Below are 22,569 nucleotides of genomic sequence, written 5' to 3'. Positions count from 1 at the left end.
GCTTGAAAAGTGTTGATTAGAAAAGAGCTAGTGTCATAATTCACATGAAAATGACATCATAGGTCACATGGCCTGTATACAGGATCTGACAGGACTGTTACTATGAGGTGAATCAGATCTCACTTGTATAGTAAGGACAAACTCACCTTGTCTATCTAGTCTTGATGAAGATGTATACGTTTCAGTTTCACCAGGCAACAAATTTTACAGCTACGCTATTATTCCAGCTAACGTTGCAACTAGTCACTAGTCCAGCTAATCACAACAATGCATATACAATATTTCATAAACAACATAGTCGTGAGATGCAATAAAACTTTAGACGCGGCCCTAACGACAAAAGACAATACTTTATTGAACCTTTTTTGATAAGAAGTGTGCAAACTCAAGCATTTTTGACAATCGCTTACGATCATATTTCAAATTTCAGGCTGTATTATGTTGAGTCTGGCACGCAACATCACAAGAAGATGATCTTTTAAGTTCCTTATGCTGTTTTGAAAGAGCCGCCGTCTTCGCTCTGTTTCACATAATTGTGACGTGGTTAAATTTGATTGGCCTGTTCGTGCGTCAGAAGAGAGGCTCGTGAATTAAACAGGCCAAAATCAACCTGTTTGCGACAGAGCTCCTGAGAAAGGAGCTATAAAAACATATCGAGATGGTTTTTGTTACTTATACCGCAAACATAAATTCGTAAGGACATCAATACCTAAAATAAAACTCTAAAAAGGCGTACGACATCTAAAATGACCCACTTTGCAACCTCCCCAATGCTTTTTGAAACTTTGTTCATGAACTTCATGAGATAATTAACTTTTTCCACACTTTTGTACTGCTTGTACAAAACAAATGACAGTTTATTAAGTTATAAATATGGTCACTTTGCTTCAAAAGGTCTTTATTAACCCTCAGTTTTGAGTTTTGAAAATACAGGATGTTTTTATAGTACAATGACCTCTTGTTCGTCAAAAGATCTAGGGAACGTTGGTTTCTCACGACCCCTTAAAAACAGCATTTGCGAAGCTTTAGAATTTGGAAAAGCTTTAAAATCATGGTCTAAAACAGCAGGTTTAAAGCATTGTTTGCGATTGCGAAGATTGCGAGCCACGCAGCCGACTTCTACCCAGCAGTCAAAGCAGCATTTCGTCACTAAAGTGCATACTCAGAGACAGACTGCAAGGGTTTTGGACAGGGAAGTAGGCCTACCGTTTGGTACAAGGCCTAAGTGCATCATCCAGGTATTTGTAGTGCACTAAGTGATTTATTTAGGAAGTAAACTACACCTACACTTCATTTCTCAGAGACGCACAATGGTTAAAATTCTCACTTTATTCTAAACGTCTTTCTGCTGGCAACTAAGGGAGCAGGTTAATTGTAATAGACGCGGTTTAAATGTTTCTAGCAATATTCAATGTACATTAGTGATGTAATTTATGCTAATGAATTTTAGAAATGCAAAAGAAACAGGTGAATAAAGGTGTTTAATGTTCAGAAATTATTATAGGAATTGTAAAGCATTTTGACCCGTCTACGTTTAAGTGCAAAAAATAGTGAAAAAAAATAGTTCTTGACAGCAACAGTAAAGGACAGGAGAATATTGTGTCATTTTTTTAAACACCAGCATATATGATCATTTCTCTCACGCGTACATCTGCTTATCTCTCGGCATGAGAAAACGTCTGTTTTCCATCTTTTAGTGTGAAAACAGACTGATTTGCGGCCTAGCTCGAGATTGCAAGTGTCATTACAATGCAAACTGATGGACTTATGAACATCGTACCCGAAACAGAAAACTGTTAACGTAACATTCCCTTCTGCAGTCGGAGACTGCAGGTTTTCACGAAGACGCACGCACGCATCAACATATCTACAAGAGAAGATTTTATTACATTTTTATTCATTTACATGTCTTAATGCTGTATTATTTACTGTTTACGTTGTTGAGGGTCTTGTTGTGAAGCAGTCATAGCCGTGCTGTATCATGAATAAAACCAAAGTCTCTTTTATAGTCTTTGATAACAACGCAGCTGAATCCAGGAATGGACCTAACCATTTTATAAATGTATTTATTCATCTTTCCATTGCGTTTAACAGAACCGGGTTACGCTATGCGCTACAAAATGGCGCCACGGTGACTTTACGGGGCTCAGTCGTTGAATAAAGGCGCCATTTTTGTTTTCTTTCCGCAAATGTAGCATTCAGACGACGTCTTTCATACTTTTCTATAATTGCTAGGCAGTCAGCTGGACATTAAATCCATTAAAACCTTTCTTTGTGTGGTTATTGTGGATTAATGACACATTTTTTTAAATTTTAGAGTGGAGAAACGTTAGTTCTTTAACAAAATAATCTAATTATTGCAACTTCACATAACACACAACCGTGCAAGTTTCCAATATTTAAGGACATAAAAACGCGACATATATATAGCCTGCGACGCACAGCGCTAGGACTGACCTCGATAGTCGAGCTACATCGGGTCTTCGGAGGTTTTCTCCGGCACGACGCGGTAAATTCGAAGTCGGCCAGTAGGCGGACAGACGCAGGAGCTTCTTTCAACAAACACCCCTCCCACCCTCCAGACTGGGGCAAAACAAGCCATCCTCCAGCAAGCGACGGGGAGCGAGAAGCATGGTCAGCGGGAGCGACACGGATGCCTCCTATCCGACAGAACCGAAAGAAATGAGCGTGGGGTTTTGCCATCGCGCATTCCCATCCGCCGCGGTGTGTCCGTGAGCGGCACGAGGACAGCATAAAGTAATGCGCATACTAAATCCAGTCAAAAGATGAAATGCTTCTCCCGGTACCTGCCTTACATCTTCAGACCGCCGAGCAGCCTCCTCTCGTCCAGCTGTCACACTGAGGGTAAGTGAGTGAGTGGAGACGATGCTGCGCTGCTCGGAGTGCGAACAAGATCCAGATGTTTGTTGATGTTGTTGAAACATACTGCGTTGGGAAGGCGGGCTGGGGAAACTGTCGTCTACCTAGACAACGTTTCGGGGCATCGCGGGCACGTTCGCGTCTAAATGTAGGATGCCCCGTAGCGATGTCTGGTGTGGATTTAAAAAAGAAAAACACGCCGCAAGTAGGCTACTAAATTTGCGGTAACAAATAAAACGCATTTCCTCTATTTATATATGCATCGGACTAGGCCACTTACATGAACATATATTGAAATATCGATGCATGTAAAAGCATAGGCTGTACACAAGGCAACACAACAATATTTGAGGGGGAAAAAAAAACAAACTTTCTTTAAAAGTCTCTTATGTTCATGTAATAGTCTGTTTCATGTAATGTACTGTACATGGCATTTCTAAAAATGATGAATAAAGTTAAATAAATGTTTATCTTGAACACGAAATACAGTATAACATATATTATAACCTTTACTTTAACACATCTATAAAATGTCAAAGCTATACCACAACATAAAGGTGTACAATTTTAGATATTAAAGACCTTTTAAAAGTATCGGATGACAGAAGGTGAGCAGGAGATTGTGTACTGTAAGCTTTTCAGCAAAGTTTTGATCATGTTCATAATGTAGAGGTCTTAGTTAAATTCACTTGACAAATATGATTTGATATGATAGATTTAACAAAAATAGGTTTCAGAACTATGTGACTCGGTCTAGAAATTCACATTTAGCTACTCCAGAGAGTTTACCCATCGCAATTTTGTTTTTAATAAATACAGCAGATAACAAATATTAACACATTTCAGGTCTGAGTTCCTGAAACTTAAACTTTCATGAGCAGCAGATTGTCTTGCTTGAACAAGCTTCTCTTCCAGTATTCTGTCAGTGAACTCATATACAGAAATATGAGGTATAAAATTAAGTACAGACATTATGAGAACCCTAGAATTAAAACGTGCTTCATCCAAAGTATCTTTAAACTAGACCCCGTTCTTAATTACATTAAACAGATCTTATCCGGAGTATATAACGGGTATTTTAAACTTCAAAAGGAGCTTCAAGTCTAATATTTATCATAAAATGTATATTTTAAACAATCTGTTAAATATATTTAAATTACATTTCATCTACTTATTCAAACATTACGTAACGCATGATTAGATTTCAGTTTGAATTCAGCCGCCTATTTAAACAGTAACCTATCATTTTCCCTTATAGAAGCACAAAATCGCATTTGCGAAGATGTAGTTTGGCTCGTGTTACCTTCCTACCTCTTGTCTTAGCTATATATAGGACTGAATGAACCTAAGGGGGAAACACCTAGCTGGTGCGGTACTAGGGCTACTAATAGATAAAGATATCTCTATAGGGCCCTGTAACAGCAAGTCTTGAGTTTCTGCCAGGAAATAGATATTTCATTACAAACCCATCTCCAATACCCTCCTCCTGTAGCCATCATATTGGACATGTAATACCATACAACACCTGCAGCTACACATCTCCTTCTCCCGTACTCGACTATATACTCGCTGTCTTTCATTTTCCTTTTGATTCTTCTTTTATCCAGAGGATGCGAAACACTGCGTTACCGCTTGGTTCTCAGAGCCTCCTGAAAGATTTCCGTCGACTGTCTGTCTTCATGCATGTTTCTGTGCTCCATTGCTGCTCAAGCCAGATCGATCGGATCTTAAAAGGTTACAGTCCCCTTGCCGGCAATGAAGTATTACAATACCGTATTAAGCAATCCTATAACCAGTTTATGTTTATGTTTTGAAGACCATTCCGGTGCCAGGAAATTTCCTTTTATGAGACGAGCTTGTGAGCCCAATTGGGTTTTTTTTTTTTTTTTTTACATTGGACAAATACGTAAATCCGTGTAAACGTCAAAATTAAAATACTTTTTGCTTGAGTACAATATTACGAGTAGAGGTAGTTTGTGTGTGTGCTATGAAGATGCAATGCGATGATTAAATGTATTTAATAATATACATTAGGTGAATGGGAATATACCTGCAGCTTTTAAGGAATATACAAAAGTTTTATGAAGCTAAGAGCGGAGAGGGTAGCGCACACACACTTCATTAGAAAATATAGCTATATTCATTTATAACGCGTTAACAGCAGTAATAAGATATTTCTGTTGTCACCGTTTAGAGTTGTCATGGTAACATTCCAGGTGAAGATGATGAGGAAATTAAGTTTCCTTTTATTGCTCCATTCACCAAGTGCGTTCCAGACGGCCTCATTATGACACGCAAGTGCCCTTCAAAGTCCGCACTTCTAGGGCTCTGCCATTCTGAGTGAGTACGGCGTAGGGATGCTCACTTCCGTTTTGAATATGCCCAAGTTCTTAGCATCCCCGGGGCCCCGGAAACGCTCTCACAGTAAAAACGCTGGGAGGTGTTTGTGTGTATGAACACAGAACACAGTCCTGCTCGCGTTCACAACAGATTCAGTCGCTAAACTCAAATACAAGCGCCGTTGTGTGTCGCAGTGCTCTTTTGGAAAAAAAAGCCAGAACAAGAATTATAACAGAATTATATTATAACAGTATTTTTGTAATCGGCGCTACATGACTAGAGAAATCATAAAAAAATAATAAGTCGTGACAACTTTTTTTGTTAGTTAGGCTACTTTAACTCATCAAAATAAGTTAAGCGATTTTTTAATAGGATATATAAAACTCAACATATTTAAGTTGTATTAAAATGACTTGTGCAAGCAAGTTTAAAAACCTACTAAATTAAGTTGAAATAAGTGGAATTTTTCTTTTTCAGTGCAGCTTGTCTCCATTGTGTCATCAACTTGTGAAATAACTGATTTGCGCAGAAGAGAAAAAGCTTTTGTTTATGTAGTCTAATAAATGTATATACTGTGCGTATTTATAATGTATTTATAAATATACACGTATGCAAGCATATAATTAAGAAAAATGTTATATTTGTATATTAAATTATATAAATATATGCATGCATATACATGAGTGTGTGTGTATATATATATATATATACATAGTAAATGTACCCAGTACACAAACTTTTATTGTGTATTAATAATTTGACAGCACTAGTATTGAGGCCCTTGTTCTTTTATCGGTTCCTGTCTTTGTTCAACTGCATATGTAAACGTAAAGGCTGATCGACGACTTCTTCACTGCTGTTTCTTGCTGGTTCAGCTGTTATGTTCGCCGTTATGAATCAAGTAGGATTTGTTCCTGAATCTCTTTAGTCCTGAAACAATATTCTTATCAATCAGATGGTAGATATGGTGTTGAGGCCCGAACGCCATTATCAGCTTATTATTTCCTTCTGATTTCGGGGCTAGTTAATGGTTATGGTTTGGGAAAGTGTTTAGTAAGTGCACTGTCGGTTGCCTTGCATGAAAGCATCTTCTAAATGGGCACTTACTGCTAAAGATACCATCACGCAGCGCATGTTTAGAAGCAAAGGAGAGCTTATTGCATGTATTCAGCTTAGGATAAATGTGTAGCATACACATTTTACCTGCAATTGCTGATCACAGGTGCCTGGAATAACACTTTACTGTGTTTACTGAGCATATCGCAGACTTGCTGTTCAACTGGAGCGTATTTAACACTTCCTGTTTGGTCTTAAAGAGTGAGTGTAACTGGAGTGCAGGGATGTAAGGGAAAATGCTTTAAAGAAATTAGATATCAGATAGAAATCAGACAAACTGAACCAACTCTGGTACTAGGACGTGCTTTTGCGATGTCAGCAACTAAAGCACACGAGAGAAAGTGTAGTTATTGTCTGTGACGATGTCAGTATTAATAATATCAATATTGGTTCTAAACGAACCAACTCTTGGAGTAACACTTGCAACACTGCAAACTGAAGTCGATTAAATAGATCCATTCTAAATGGTATTTAAATGAATCAGTTATTTTGAGCTAATTATTTGAATGAATGATTCAGTGAATCAGTCCTCAAGACACTTGCTGCCACCTACTGTTTTTAGTGTCGTATTTATTTATCCGTAATTGGCAAATCAGCCCATTCCCAGCATAAAAGCAGCATAAATGTTCAATTATCTTTTTCAAACAGATCCGCCAAAATACAGAGATTTTACTTTTTGTCAATAATACACAAATTGGTAACCAAGACTGTTTGCAGCATTTTCATTTTTGGCTGAATTTTAATTTTGATATATGCCACTGAACGTGCGCCATGGCATGAATAAATTACTGCAAATTGCTGTTTATGTTTTGCCTTCGTCGTGATTGTCCGTAATCTCTTCTATTAGTCATTTACTTATTATACCGAGTTCGAGACCTGCACCATTGTGAGATTGCAAGGGCAGCGAGATGAAACAGTTTGAAGTTTTGACATTTTATAGCCCAACAATGTGTGAAATTGAGCTTGTGTTAACATAATTGCGTGTGAACAAAGACGACAACATGCAGAACTAGTAAGTTTTCAGTCGGTGTGTGAGATAGTGACAGAGCGAAGCGTGGCTGGAAAGCATCAGTCAGAACAAAGGGACCAGAATAAATGATCTAGTAAGACTTGGAAGCAGATAACTGGCATAGCCTTTGAAAGCAGAAGAAACATTATGTGGGTACAACCTGAATTACAAATGATTCATGGTGCACATCTGACTTGTTTACGTCTCAATGTTGTTTCCAGTGCCTTTTGTCAGATTCAGCTGCTCTTTTTCCTTTCATAAATTCTGACACCTCTCATTTCTGCCTCATCCCACCTTCTATTCTGGAGTATTAGCATCAATCACACACAGATGCTCTCTTCCCTGGATCTGTCAGAGAAATCTGGGACCGAACGTGTGTGTGAGTTCATTAAGGGACATCTTTGACAGCTACTGTTTGAGACGCTGAATGGCTGAGACCATGCTGTGCAAGTCTTGATTTGTCATGGAGCTTTAATGAGCGTAAGAGAGTTTTATTTTTGTTTTTATAAACGCAAAAGGTATTGGGGTCGTGAAATATGGTAAGATAGTACAGGATTATGAAGAAAATTGGTGCTTGGCCCATGCCAGTTTTTGTGTGTCTGAGAAGTTTTTGGTACTGGGTTACAAATGGTATCCTGGGCGGTTTAAATATTAGTTTTGACCATATACAGTAGTATTAAATAATTTTATCCAGTGTGCAATACATGTCGTGGTGCCAGGTTAACAAAATATCTGTCATTGCGTGAACTCAGCTGAGCTGTAATAGAACAGATGGGTTATTTAATACAGAAACACATTTCTCTCAGGTGGTGTGTGAGGAACATTGAACTTTTCACAAGTAGATACTTTATTACTTTATAAGCCCTTTGTGTCGATGCTGGCTTTGAGAGGGAAAGAGGCAGAGATGAGAAAAGTATATCATCAAGTAATTCATATTTCCTGACATGATATGTCATCACTTTTAATTAAGTGTTTATATTATTTTATGAACGATTGTTCTCCAGAGTTGATGCCGTGCAACTATGATGAATTCATGAAGCGTGTTATTCCAAGCGCACTTGTTTTTAGTGCACAGTCAATGAATCATCAAATACGAAACTGTACAAAACTATTTCATGCTTTACAAAAGCTTGATTTATATCTTCAGCTTTAACGTCATTAAATCAAACCAAACACCCTTTTCAGAAAAAACATTTAATAGAAAAGTGGACCATATTCTGTATTACAACACTGTTTTTTACAGTGTTGTAATACATCCACTGAAAGTTACGTTTCTGCAACATGACTTTAGTAATGGAAAGTACAAAAAACGGTAAACCAAAAATAATTATCAGTACAAATTAATACAGCTGGAATTGACAGTTATCCTTGCAGTTTACCAAAAAAAACACCCTGACTTGTGGCCAGGAATGTGGTTTCCTACTATTTATATGTATCTAATTTCAAGCTCATTGGAGATTAGTAGTTGCTTTATTTTAAAATTAGATGCATTCAAGAATATGGCATGCGGATGTTTTTCAGAACCAGTGCCAACACCCAATTTTTGGCGTAAAATTTTTAATTAATATCAAAATTATAAATGAAAGGGCTCTGACAAAAGCTTTCCTTAAATTCTTTATATGATTTCATCTGCAAATCGGTTTCGAAAATGACAGATAACTATAAAAATATGACCGATAATCGGTCGAACCCACTGGTGTATTGATTCTACCAGTCAAGGTGCTTTTGGGAAGTTATCAGTATCTGTTAAGCAAAGCCATCTTGGCCTCATGGGCCTTTTATTGGCAAAGTGAAAGCAGAACAGTCTAGACAGTCCCATTGGCTCTAATGTTTCTGCACGCTCTGAGAGGTTTGACTTTAGTCATCATGATGGTAGAAGACAGTCAGCAGTGCTTGGTCCCCAAAGGATGCTATTGATGCTATTGAGGCAGACTTTTCAAGGGGGTTTCGTATAAACAGAGACTTAAAGTCTCATTTTGATTGCTCAAGCTTGCAGTGAACTTATGCCACATACCTTTCAAATCATGAACACTACTTGCACAGCTCTGTAGTCTGACACCATTGTGCCATTCCAACTGTTCCACTTAGTATTTGTGCATCGTAATATAAAGAATTTATGTAAAAACTACACAGTTGGGAAAGCAGTTGAGACAGTGGTCTATATATATATATACAACAACCCTCTTAAAAATGAATGTTCAAAACGAAGAAACATTTTTGATTCCCCATAGTACCTTCTCTGTGAACAGTTCTTTTTTTTTTTAGTCTAAAGAACCTTTTTTAACTATGAGGAATGAAATGGAAATATATGATAGAACATATAACAACAAATTTTCTGGAGTTTCTGGAGGTTTAGTGTTGGTTCCATTCTTGCCTGATATAACTTTCCAGGTGCTGAAGAGTTTGTGATAGTCTTTGACATATTTTTCATTTAATGATATGCCAAATGTTCTCTGTAGGTGAAAGATCAGGACTGCAGCAGGCCAATTCAGCCCCCCCCCGGCTCTTCTGCTAAGAATCCATTCTGTTGTAATATGTATGTGGTTTTACATTGTCCTGCTGAAATAGAAGTCATCTGGAGGGAAGAATATGTTGCTCTAAAACCTTCATGTACCTCTCAGCATTCATAGTGCCTTTCAAAACGTGCAAGCTACCATTTATGCACTTATGCACTTACATACCATCAGAGATGCTGGCTTTTAAACTGAATGCTGATAACACGTTGTCCATGGAACACATTTCCACTTCAAAACAGTCCATTTTTAAATGAGCCTTGGCCCACAGGACTCGACGGCACTTCTGGACCATGTTCACATATGGCTTCCATATAGAGCTTTAGTTAGCATTCGCAGATGGCACGGAGAATTGTGTTTAAGGACAGTGGTATTCCTAGGCCCATTTATTAATGTCAATGACAGAATTATGCCAATGAGTGATGCGGTGTCAACTGAGGGCCTGAAGACCATGGGCATCCAACAAAGGTCTCAGGCCTTGTCCCTTACACACAGAGCTTTCTCCAGTTTCTCTGAATCTCACTATAAAGTTATGCAATGTAGATGATGAGATTTACAAAGCATTCGCAATCTGACGTTGAACAACCTCGTTTCTTAAAATATTTCACAATCTTTTTACAAACTCTTTCACAGACTGGACAGCCTCTGGTCATCTTTACCTGCCTCTCTGAGACATCCCTTTCATAACCAGTTCGAGGAAATGACACAGTTGTGGTATTAAAAATAGCAACATTTTCAAACGACGCATGTCTCGTACTGCTAAACATAACAATATCATAATAATGGACTAATTAAACTATTGAGAGTGTGAAAAGGTCAAAGTGCATCCACCAGTGGAAGTTTATTAATGAAAACAATTATGCACCAGCTTTACGTCAGATATGCTGCTGGAAACTAGACAACCAACAAAAGAAACTGGAAACATAAAAGGTAGTTTTTTACTCTTCTAAAGACAAAAAAATAGCATCATTTGTTTATAGATATTGTACTCTCATTTTGGGCAGATTATGGGATGGCTTTTGTCTCACATCTGAAAATAAGTATGCACAGAATCGTTGTATATGGGCTGCTTAAGTCTGTCGTTGTTTCTTGCTGTGAGCATAATCGTCTCTCCTGTAGGGAGGTGGCATTTAGTGTGTCTAAGTATAAATATGCCATACAAATTACCTTCATGCAATTTCTTGCCATTGATCCCCATCTCCTTCTTATGTAAGTGCTTCAGATCTGTGCGCTGTGAATCCGTTCTTTCACATTTATATTCTACATGTTTATGCTTTGATCCAAATTAGCATCTAAATTACGCATTTTATCAGCATAACTAATACGTTTATTTATTTATTGCAAAACACTACAAACCATTTGTAGTCTGCACAATTTTTTATTGTTTTTGAAAGAAGTTTTAAGGCGGTATTGATCAAAACTGCAGTGAAATTGTAAACAATTGCAAATAGCTCTTATCCCTGTGATGTAAAGCTGATTTTTTTAGCATCATTACTTAAGTCTTTAGTGTTACATGATCCTGCAGAAAATATTGTAACATGCTAAAATGGTACGCAAGAAACATTTCTAGTTGTTATTTAATTCTTTGATTAGAATTTAAAGAACAGCATTTATTAGAGAAATTCTATTTCTTTTGAATTTGCATGCCGCTAAGTTAGAGCAACGTTTGATAAATCTCAAGCATATGCGTCAGTATAACAATGCATTTACATTTTTTATGAAAAATAACACACTTTGAATCGATTCAATGGAATTTTCATGCAGTGAAATTTTCATGAAGTTAGCCATTTATCGCAATGCATTAAAACGCATTTGCTAGACAGATGGAAATCAGTAAATATTACAAGCGTTAGTTATATAATAATACAATCAACCTGTACATCACGTCTATAAACAACTGTGCTGTTTAAAGTTGGCCAGAGGGGGGAGCTAGTTGAAAAGTGTTGTAATTGTTGAGCAGGCTGCCAGTGTGATGGACAGCCGTGTGTGTGAAGCCAGGTGGTCTTGTTTCCGCATCACTTCCTCTGTCCTGTACTCCCGTCATTTTAGGCCTGAATAAACATTTGGACCGCCAGATCTGTGACACTCCAGAAGATGTGAATGAGACGCTCATGTTCATTGTGTATGTGGCATCTTTCCTCTGTATCTCACAGCACATACGGTCATTGTTATTCCTACTAAATGACAAAACCCGAACCGAGGCCGCTGAAGCAATGCTATCAGCTCAGCCCAAAATGCAGCTGAACTATTCCCAGTCATCCATCGACACATTCACGGTGTGCGGTCATAAACCATCTAGACCTAAAGATTGTGAAGGCCACTCTTTCTTTTTAAAGGAATAATTCACCTGATTTTTTTTTCTTTATTCGTAGAGTAGAAAGGAAGATATTTAGGGATATATCTGACACAATAAAAGTAGATGTGAACGGAATTTTATGTTCTCCAGTCAAGAAATAAAGTCATATGGATTTGGAACAACATGAGGGTGAGTAAATGATAATAATTATTTGTAATAATCTTTTGTCTTTTTGAGTCCATTTAGTGCATTATGATGCTTGTATCATGCTTGCTATGCGTTGTGATGTGTCGTGACCTATATATAAATTTGCATTTCTGTAAGGTTATTATTATCACATACACCCTTCAAATCAGCATCAAATTATTAAATAAAATGAATAATAAAATAAACTATTGAATTTAAATTATTCGTTACATTTTTCTTTTTGAAAGAAGGAACATTTCCTGTTTTAATGTTTATTTAATTATAATAATTATATTTATGTAATGCAAAAACAGAAAATAATTTAACATTAATTTAAGATGTGATTTATTTCTGTGTTGGCAAGGCTGCATTTTTAGCATCATTAGTCTTAAGAGTCACACGACCCTTCAAAAATATGCTTATATTAAGTTCTCCATAAAATGATTCAGAATAATTGTATTTTTATAATTGTGGGAAAAAAAATGGTTCTGCTTAATATTTGATGAATGGAAATGTGAAAAGAACAGCTTTCAGAATTTGAATTTTTCTAACAATGTAGCTGTGAACGCCAAAAGCTGTGACACTTGCTGAATAATATTATATTAATATTAAATTACCATAAAAGGCTGATGTATAAATGCATTTTTAGTAGACTGCTTGGATTAGCTTCTGCCTGTTTCATTATTTTATTATTCAGGCTTTACGGGGTTAAGGACTCTACTCAAACTAATGAATAGAGAACATTTTGTACACTGTTATGAATGCTTAATGACGGAGAGACGTGTGTCCTCATTGTCATGGTTACACTGGCACAGACACAGTGGGACCGGTAGGGGTGCGGAGTTTCCCGCTACGAGCCGTCTGCCTGATTCACAGAAAAGGCTTCCCTATGCAAAGCGTGACTGATGTTACGAACAACAGGTCAGTATTTAGGAGCAATGGCTCAGCGGAGAGGAGGCCATATGGCATATGGCCGTCTGATTCAGTTTTATTCAAAAGACCTGTTCCCGCAGCTCAACTGGTAGAGCGCGGCGCTAGCTATGGGTCATATCGTAGGTTCAGATCCCAGGGATTGATACCACGAATGCACCGTGAGCCGCTTTCAATAAAAGTGATTAATGAATGGGAATTTTAGTCCAGGCACTTACCCCTAACATGAGAAAGCTGGTGCAGCAGAGGTTTGCCTGAAAATCAAAATTAACACTAAACCTCTACATTTCTAAACACTAAAGAAGATATTTTGAGGAACCAGACAGTTGTTGGTCCCCATTGACGTACATGTTAGGAAAAGAAATATGGAATTCAGTGGGGACCATCAACTGTTTGATTCCCAGCATTATTCAAAATATCTTTCTTAATGTTCAACATATGAAATATATATACAGATTGGAAACAATAGCAACAGGTTGGGAACAATATTAATGTCAATCTCGATGTCAAATTCTGTCATTAAATACTCACCTATGTCGTTCCAAACCCATAAGACATTTATTCATCTTCAGAACATACATTAAGATAATGTTCAGTCTAACAGCTTTCTTAAACCTGCATAAACAGCAATGCAACTGACGAGATGTTCAAGGCCCAGAAAGGTAGCAGGGACGTCAAAAATGTGGTTCAGCTGTAATTTTATGAAGCTTCAAGAATTTTGCGTGCAAAGAAAACAAACATAATGACTCTTGCTTGAATTGGTTGAATTCTACTGGATTACCGGGAGACATGCGTGTCGTCTTCTTTAATGTTCCACTTGGAAACAAAGATGACGTTACGCCAAATCCCAAAACGAAAGGCGTCAGGTTTATGACTGTAATGACAAGTCCTTTCAGAATCAACTAATTGCTGGATTTTCAATTTTATTGAAATTTTGCTTCACATAATCTTTACAATACGTCCGAGAGTTGTACAAACCGGTCTGTTATCCTGGTGACATTTCCACACCCTGAAACGCGACTCTTATGGTGGGTTTTGGCCAATGAACGCTACCATGTATCTCAGACCTTCAGCCGTCAATCCCGTGTTTCTACTGCTATAGCTCTAATGTTATTAGTTGACTGCATGTCTGGACATGTCTTTAGAAAATGCAATCAAAAACTATATATATTGGCGATCAAACTAAGATATCATTCTAATCTGAACATTCTGTCGCCGGCGGACACTCTTGTCGCCGGAAGTCGTCAGCTCTGCATTGATAATGAATAGGATAGCGTCGCTCTGTCGCTGGCGGTGTAGACGGGGCTCTACGCGAGGCTAGTGTGAGCAGGGTTGTGACCCTACATGCGCTATCCATGGTTCTGAACGAGCAACCTTTTGGCAATCTTCTGCTATGTGTTCTTTGTGTACAATTGGGACACGTATCTGCTGATAAATAATAAATCCCTCTTATTCATGCTGTTTTTAGCTGTTTTAAGTGTAAGAATCAGGTTAACGCTATTGATGTTGAGTTGCTTGCAAACTCGGCAAGTGTGACTATTGATTTGTGACAGTCTACATGTGTCTGAATAACTAAAAATCTGCCTAATCAATTTGTGTGTCAGTGACGTCTCTGGTGGAACAGAACATATTGACAGCGGGTATATCTGGGACATATGGTTGAGGGGTTATCTATGTAGGTTGGATAGGCGCAGGCCATTCTTTTTTTAATGTGTCCTTCATTCTCCAACTTATCAGTCTTCATATGTACAAATGTGACCTTAATGAAACTTTAATGAAACTCAACTGCAGTTTCCCTGTGCATAATCACAGTTTCAGTGCTTGCTGTACACTTTTGATGCTTACTCTTTGCATTGATTAGTTTGCCAAAAGAAAGAAATTTGTTGTTGGCATCGCAGTTGTAAAAGAAATATCAGATTCAGAGCAGAAAAAATATTGACATGATAGTTCACAAGAAGGAATTCTGCGATAGTTTACTAAACCTCAAGTAGTTCCAAACTTGTCTTCTGCTCAACTCAAAAGAAGGTAATGTGAAGAATATGGGAAACCAAACAGTTGACGGTAGTTACTGACTTTCATATTATTTTTCAATGTACTATGGAAGTCATTGTCCACATCAGCCATTGTGTATATGTATATATATATATATATATATATATATATATATATATATATGACATGGATTATATTGGGCTTTCACTGACACCTAGTGGTGTGGATGTAATATGTTGTGTCTGTATAATGTGGTTTTTGTGATGATTTGGAGTTTGAGTTGTCGAAGTATTTTTGCTCATGTTTAAAATGCATCTTAATGGTATAGTCCAGCTAAAACTAAAAAGAGAATTAGATCATCATTTACTTCCCCTCATGCGGTTTTAAACCTGTATGCATTGATTTCTTCTGCAGAGAAGAAAGGAGATATTAATTTCGAGCCAGAAAAACTTTGACCTCATTGACTTTCAATGCATGTACCAAAATAAACAAATAATAATGTTGTTGTTAGTACGGGCATGTAGGATGGATCATGAAATCTCAATATGGCAACGCATTTTTTAACACATCTGCAAGACGAGTGAACATATTATTTATTTGAGTTTAACTTTATTTAATTGGCATAAAAAGAGTGCATCTTTAAAGCCATGCTTATCCTTTTTAGTCATATTTCTGCTCTTGTGTAAATTTATGTATCATATACACCCAATCATTTGTACATCAATTTCTAAACTCTTGCTTCAAACTTCTTGCCCTCTTTATTACTTTGACTTTCTGAATATCTTCTGACGCCATCCAAAACGTTTTTTTATCAGTGTGCTTCCACACTATCCCCTGTCTTACAGAAAAACCAAGCTATGAGTATTTATTATATTGCACTGCATTAAGCATCGTATCATTATCATATAGTGACCCAGATCTCGAGATATTGTATCACCAGGTTCCAGCTGATTCCCACCCCTACTTAACACTGTCAAATTTTGTTTGCCAGTCATTTCTCATTTTCCATCTCACACACACACACACATTATGAGGGTGCAGGAAGCGGTGGGGGAGGTTGGAGGAGGGTCAGATCAATAGTGTTCCCGCTTTAATTAACACTCCTCCATTCAGGACACACACTAAACCAGCAGCAGTCTGGCAGCTCTATCATGAATCTGTTTCTGCATGTGGTGGGGGAGGATGTCTGGCATCAGTACCTCACTTATCAGTTCATAAAATGTGAGCGCGTGTCTGCCTGTCTTTAATCTTTCTCCTACTTAATTGCATAAATAGTGAAGGTCTTTCACATTTAAAGGGATATTGTTCACACAAAAATGCACATTTTTCCACATTTTAGAAAAGTTTTTATATAAATGTCACGCTGTGGTTTAGGAGAACGAGCGCTAGACGAGAATTTAACACAAGTAGTGTTTTAATCTTCTACACACGAAATAAACAATATAGTTGCAGGCAGGCAGGCAGAAAGAACAAAACTAAACATATAACCGACGAGAACGGACCATTGAAAAGAAGCTAACTGGAACTTAAATACAGACAGGAAATCACTAAATTAACTAGACACAGCTGGAGACAATGATACAATTAACTGAAACGAAAAGTAGGGCATACAGAGCACGTGGGACAAGAAAACAACAACACAGAGTCCAAAGATGTGACAGTAAAATAATTGTGTTAATGTACTGTGATTAATTAACCAGGGACTGTATGATCCCTGTATGACTAAAATTTTATAGAAACTCAGACTGCGTTCGTTTGAAAGAAGAAAGTTATAAACACCTAGGATGGCTTGGGTTGAGTAAAATATGCTGTAATTTAAATTTTTGGGTGAACTATTTCTTTAAAATATTGTACTTTTTTGGCACTTACGCCTTTCTGTTTCTCACCCCTCAATATGGAATATTATACATTTCCTTCATATTTAGATGATCATATTTAGATCATATAGGCCTAAATGTGTGACTGTGTATATGTGTGTGTGTCTGCCACTTCTGTCTCACCATATGCTCTAAGAAGTTATGCTGACACTATTGAGCTGACCTCCATAGCACCCATTACCAGAACACCAGTGATATCCGCTGGGATTGAGCTCGGTTATCACTGCAGTTCATGCCTCAAATACCAGACAGGTGCTCAAACTCACAAAAACAACATTCATCCAGTTTTACCAGAATATACACATGTGCATTAATCAAAAAGTATAGCAGTTTTGGGAATTGCAAACACCATGTTGTTGCTTCAGAAAGACTGATATCATAATCCAATTTTTAGGCCCCACACTAGTGCATTTTAGTGCATTTTAGTTCATATTGACGGTGTCTCAAAATAGCACAGTTGAGTACACTTAGATGATCTTAAGATTACCTTACGAAGTACTAAAGAATCATTTTTAGTATATTAAGTACAAAATTAGTGCACGAAAATAGAGTACTTTAATTAGATTATGGAAGTGTACTTGTTTTTACCTGGGACAGGGTATCCCTTTAGTGTCATTTTTTCACATGCAGGGTCCTCCATTATTTAAATGAGAAACGCAACATGAAAGGCAAAGATAATTTTTGCGTCATAATTAAATTATATATTGGGTAATAATCTTGCCATTATTGCACATACAGGGGTTGGAAAATGAAACTGAAACACTGGCCAATTTATTGTTGGAGGTTTCATGGCTAAATTTTCATTAACTGTACATTCCACCAGTAAGAGCATAGTGTGAAGGTTTTATTAGCTGAGTAATAGCACAGTTTTGCTTAAAATATTGCAATGCTCAAAACCTTATGGGTGACAGAGTCCAAAAGAGGACAAATTGTTGGTGCACGCCTTTCTGGCGCATCTGTGACCCAGACAGCAAGTCTTTGTGATGTATCAAGAGCCACAGTATCCAGGGTAATGTCAGCGTACCATCAAGATGAAAGAACCACATCCAACAGGAGTAACTGTGAACGCAAGAGGAAGCTGTCTGAAAGGGATGTCCGGATTGTATCCAAGAGACTTAAATGTGCACCTCAACTCAACTCTACTGTTTTCACCAAAACTGTCCATCGGGAGCTCCACAGGGTCAATATACATGGCTGGTCTACTATAGCCAAACCTTTGGTCACTCTTACCAATGCCAAACGTCAGTTTCAATGCCAGCAGCAAAAATCTTGAGCTGTAGACAATATGAAACTCTGATGAGTCCATCTTCACTGTCTTTCCCACATCCGGGAGTGTGAAGAAGCCCCAAAGACAGCGTACCACCCAGACTGTCGCATGCCCAGAGTGAAGCAAGGAGGTGGGTCAGTGATGGTTTGGGCTTCAATATCATGGCATTCCCTAGGCCCAAGACTTGTGATAGTTGGATGCATCACTGCCAAGGACTACCAAACCATTCTGGAGGACCATGTGCACCCAATGGTTCAAAACATTGTATCCTGAAGCCAGTACCATGTATTAAGATGGTAATGCATCAATACACACAGCAAGACAGAGTGGTTTGATGAACATGAAAGTGAAGTTGAACATCATCCATGGCCTGCACACTCACCAGATCTAAATATTATCGAGCCACTTTGGGGTGTTTTGGAGGAGCGAGTCAGGAAACGTTTTCCTCCTCCAACATCACGTAGTGACCTGGACGATATTCTGCAGGAAGAATGGCTCTGAATCCCTCTGGATACTGTACAGGACTTGTATCTGTCATTCCCAAGATGAACTGATGCTGTACTGGCTGCAAAAAGAGGCCTAACTCCATACTAATGAATTATTGTAGTCTAAAACCAGGCGTTTCAGTTTCATTGTCCATCCCCTGTATGTTTGGGGTGTGATTTTTCAGGATATTTTTTTTTATATTTATATTACGCTTTTTACACATTTATGAGCACATTTTACACATTTGTCAAAATGTGTCAAAAACACATGTGTCAATAAAACCACTATAAAAGGCAGATAGATTCAATATTCTAATGGCTGTTGCCATTTCCATTATAAGACGTTATAAGGCAGTGGTTCCCAACCGGTGTGCCGCGGCACTAAGGGGTGCCGTGGGATCTTTTGAGAATTTCAACAAAATTTTTTTATTAAGGCACAATCAGTGTAAACAGTATTCTCATATCATCTAGGACTAGGTATAAGGTGTTGTTGCATGCAAACTCTCGAAATGAAACAAATAAATAAATAATAATAAAAAAGCTACGGAGATTTTAAATATCTATTTCCTTATAAGGGTGCCGGGAACTTTTGAAAGGCTTTCCAAGGGTGCCTCAAACAAGAAAAGGTTGGGAACCACTGTTATAAGGTATACTACAAAGTTAGCTCTGTACTGGGGTAAAATTCTAAATAAATATATGAAGTTAAACATAACTTTGTGCTCAGACAAAACTATATGACCAGAAACAAATTAGATTCATGAGACCATGAATGCCTGTTAAATATATGTAAAAATATTTTTAATCACAAAGACATGAGAGTCAGCAGACAATTAAGGTACATGAACGCCCGGTGATTGTCTGGAGCTCCGAATAGGTGCGATAGGCGCTATCTTCATAAATAATTCACAGATTCGAGCTTTAAACAAAATCATTCTCATCTGAAAAACTCAATTTCATGACACAATAACAGTAATATTTTAAAAGTTACTCGGCCGTGTTTTTGGGCAATGATGTTTCACAAGTCCACAAGTATGCATATTAAGAAATAGATATCGCCCGTGTGCAAAATAGCAAAAAAAGTGACTTCTGACAATGAAAATGGACATAATTATGTACTGTATTGTACTGCTTAGTGGAAATGAGCCTTTAGACACAATTTGTGATTGAGAACATGTTCGATTAACAACCAGTGTGTAAATCCAATCCATTTTCTTTTACAGTCAATTTGAAGAATTAAAAATATCCATTTTCAACTGTTGTAGTCAAAAACATAAGTCATAATTAGAGTCTAAGTTCAATTTAACTTAAATATATTCCTTAAAGGGATTTGATGTTTATCTGCACCAGGGCATCTGAGATGTAGTTGACTTTGTTTCTTCAGTAGAACACAAAGATTTTCAACTCAAACCGTTGCAGTCTGTCAATCTATGTTTTTTGTTTCGTTTTTTTTGACACTCAGAGCTTTGGAACGTTTGGTGCCCATTGACTTCCATTATTATGACTGACAGGCTGCTACGGTTTGAGTTAAAAATCTTTGTGTTCTACTGAAGAAACAAAGTCACCTACATCTTGGATGCCCTGGGGGTAAGCAGATAAACATCACATTGTCATTTTTGGGTGAACTACCCCTTTAAAATACATTTTTTACTGTCAGCTTTCTAAGACTGTGACTGAATTTAAACGTCTATTGACTGAGCAGAAATAATCTTCTGTAATTCCACCAGAACTAGTATCAAGATTACTCCAGGGGTTTGGCGTCCCCGGTTATCTTCTAATTAAAGGGATTTGAGGAAGAGAGGATTTCATTCGCCACATAGTGACACACAATAGGATTGGGATATGAGGATTTTGAAGTGGTCACCAGTAAGAGAAGATCTGAGGCGTATGCTTCACTGCTTTGTATTATGGAGGAATAGAGTTAATGCTTTCGGCTCATTTTATGTGCAGTGATGTGTCAAATAACCTGCGCAGGCTGTAAATGTTTTTAGCATTGTCAAAATCGAGGCAAATGCAATATAAAGAAATCACAGGACGTTTTTAGAGGTGCATTGGCAGGAAAATTGTATACACATTCGTGTAGAAATGTATGAATGTTACCCGCTAGCCTTTGAATGATTCAACAATAAAAAATTACTTTTGTTAGCATTGGCTACATGCAAAGATAATAAAAGTCAGGATTTAAGTGGAGCAGATCTTTTATTAACAAGATACTCAGGCGACTAGTGCTGACAAAACAACCCAACAATATCTAACAAGACAATGGATTGAGAAAAACACAGAACTTAAATACACAGACCATACCTGAAACACCATAGTAACAGAATAAAAAGCAACAAAGCCAACTGAAGACCCAAATAAACAGACGCAGAACTGAACCATAATACAAAATCTTGTACTTGAACTCAGAATACCTGTTACAACCATGTCAACTTTACGTACATCCCAACAATACACACTAAATGCAGTGCAGGCTGCTACATACTGACTTCACATTTGGGATAGTTCACCCAAAAGTGAAAATTCATGATTACTAAGCCTCATGTGGTTCCAAATCTGTAAGACCCTTCGTTCATCTTCAGAACACAAATTAAGATATTTTTTAAAGAATTCTGCAAGCAACACGAGTGCGTGATGCGGCTGACAGAACAAAATGGCGCCAAAATGATTCGAAGATGAATCATTTTGTTGAATCAAGTAGCTATTTTTGTTTTCACAAAAATATTCTCACAGCTTCAAAAAAAAGACCACTAATGCCACACGGATTATTTTACTGATGTCTTCCGTCAGCTACCCAAGTACTATTTTTTTTTACTAATCGCCGCACCTCCAAACTGCTTTTTCATAAGCAAGAGCTTCATCGTAATCATAATAATAATAATTACGACAGAAGCGATGCAGATGGGCATAAATCAACAAGTGCCGAAACACCATCGCGCATAACATCATCGTCTGCGCACAGGCTGGAGCGATGCTGCTGACGCAGGTGGACAGAGGGGGAGGAGCCTCTGTCGCAGCGCCGGTCTCGCACTTCAACCGATGCGCCGCGTCCACGGTAGCCTCGCGTCAGCACTTCAGCGACAGAGAGGAGAGCGCGAGGCAGCGCCGCCCGGACACATCTCAAACTTGTCAGACTTTGCACGACAACCGATTCCGAGGCATGGATTTGGACGCGGATTGTTGTCAGTTTGGATGACGCCCGTGCAACTTTACGTTAAATCGCGGTTTGCTGCAGACAGCCCCGCCTTGTGACACCTTGCGAACCGACACCGGCTTTCTCGCTTATTCGCGCCGTCGTTCGTTTCTTGACGGATTTCTGGGCGAGCGCTGTGTAATACGATGGCGCGTCCGTGTCTCGGGCGCCGGGCTCTGGGCTGAACGCACGCACGCACGCACGAGCGCGGAACATGGATAGATAGTGCGTTTCTCTCTCTCTCTCTCTGCGTTTCTCAGTGTAATCAGCGCCTTTCTCAATGGATGAGGAAATAGACACCCGCAAGATCAACAACAGCTTCCTTCGAGACCACAACTATGCTACTGAAGGTATATCTCTCATCACATGATCGCCTTCTCTCAGGTGCAAGTCTGACATCCTACAGGAATTAAACGGTCCTAAAGGTTCCTGGGTTGGCTTTAGTAAGTCAGTAAGAAGAAGACGGAAATGAATCGCGATTTATCCTT

The 22,569-nt window shown here is 38.1% G+C and overlaps 1 protein-coding gene across 2 annotated transcripts in view; it reads left to right on the top strand.

The window, feature by feature from the left end:
- The first annotated feature begins 2,519 nt into the window (after nucleotides 1–2,519).
- ppp2r2bb (protein phosphatase 2, regulatory subunit B, beta b) overlaps nucleotides 2,520–22,569 on the top strand; it is a 54,493-nt gene continuing 34,443 nt past the window's right edge. Inside the window, exon 1 of one of the 2 annotated variants that reach the window (XM_043220754.1) lies at nucleotides 2,520–2,865. In XM_043220754.1, coding sequence (XP_043076689.1) covers nucleotides 2,787–2,865 — 79 coding nt within the window. In that variant the 5' untranslated portion in view covers nucleotides 2,520–2,786. Of the gene's footprint in view, nucleotides 2,866–21,896; nucleotides 22,432–22,569 lie in introns of those variants that run through there. The other variant, XM_043220755.1, reaches the window with a different exon arrangement.

The sequence above is a fragment of the Puntigrus tetrazona genome, chromosome 21 (genome assembly GCF_018831695.1).
Source record: "Puntigrus tetrazona isolate hp1 chromosome 21, ASM1883169v1, whole genome shotgun sequence".
Lineage (NCBI taxonomy): Eukaryota > Metazoa > Chordata > Actinopteri > Cypriniformes > Cyprinidae > Puntigrus > Puntigrus tetrazona.
Note: the sequence above shows the minus strand (reverse complement) of the source record. Positions and strands in the feature narration are given on the sequence as shown.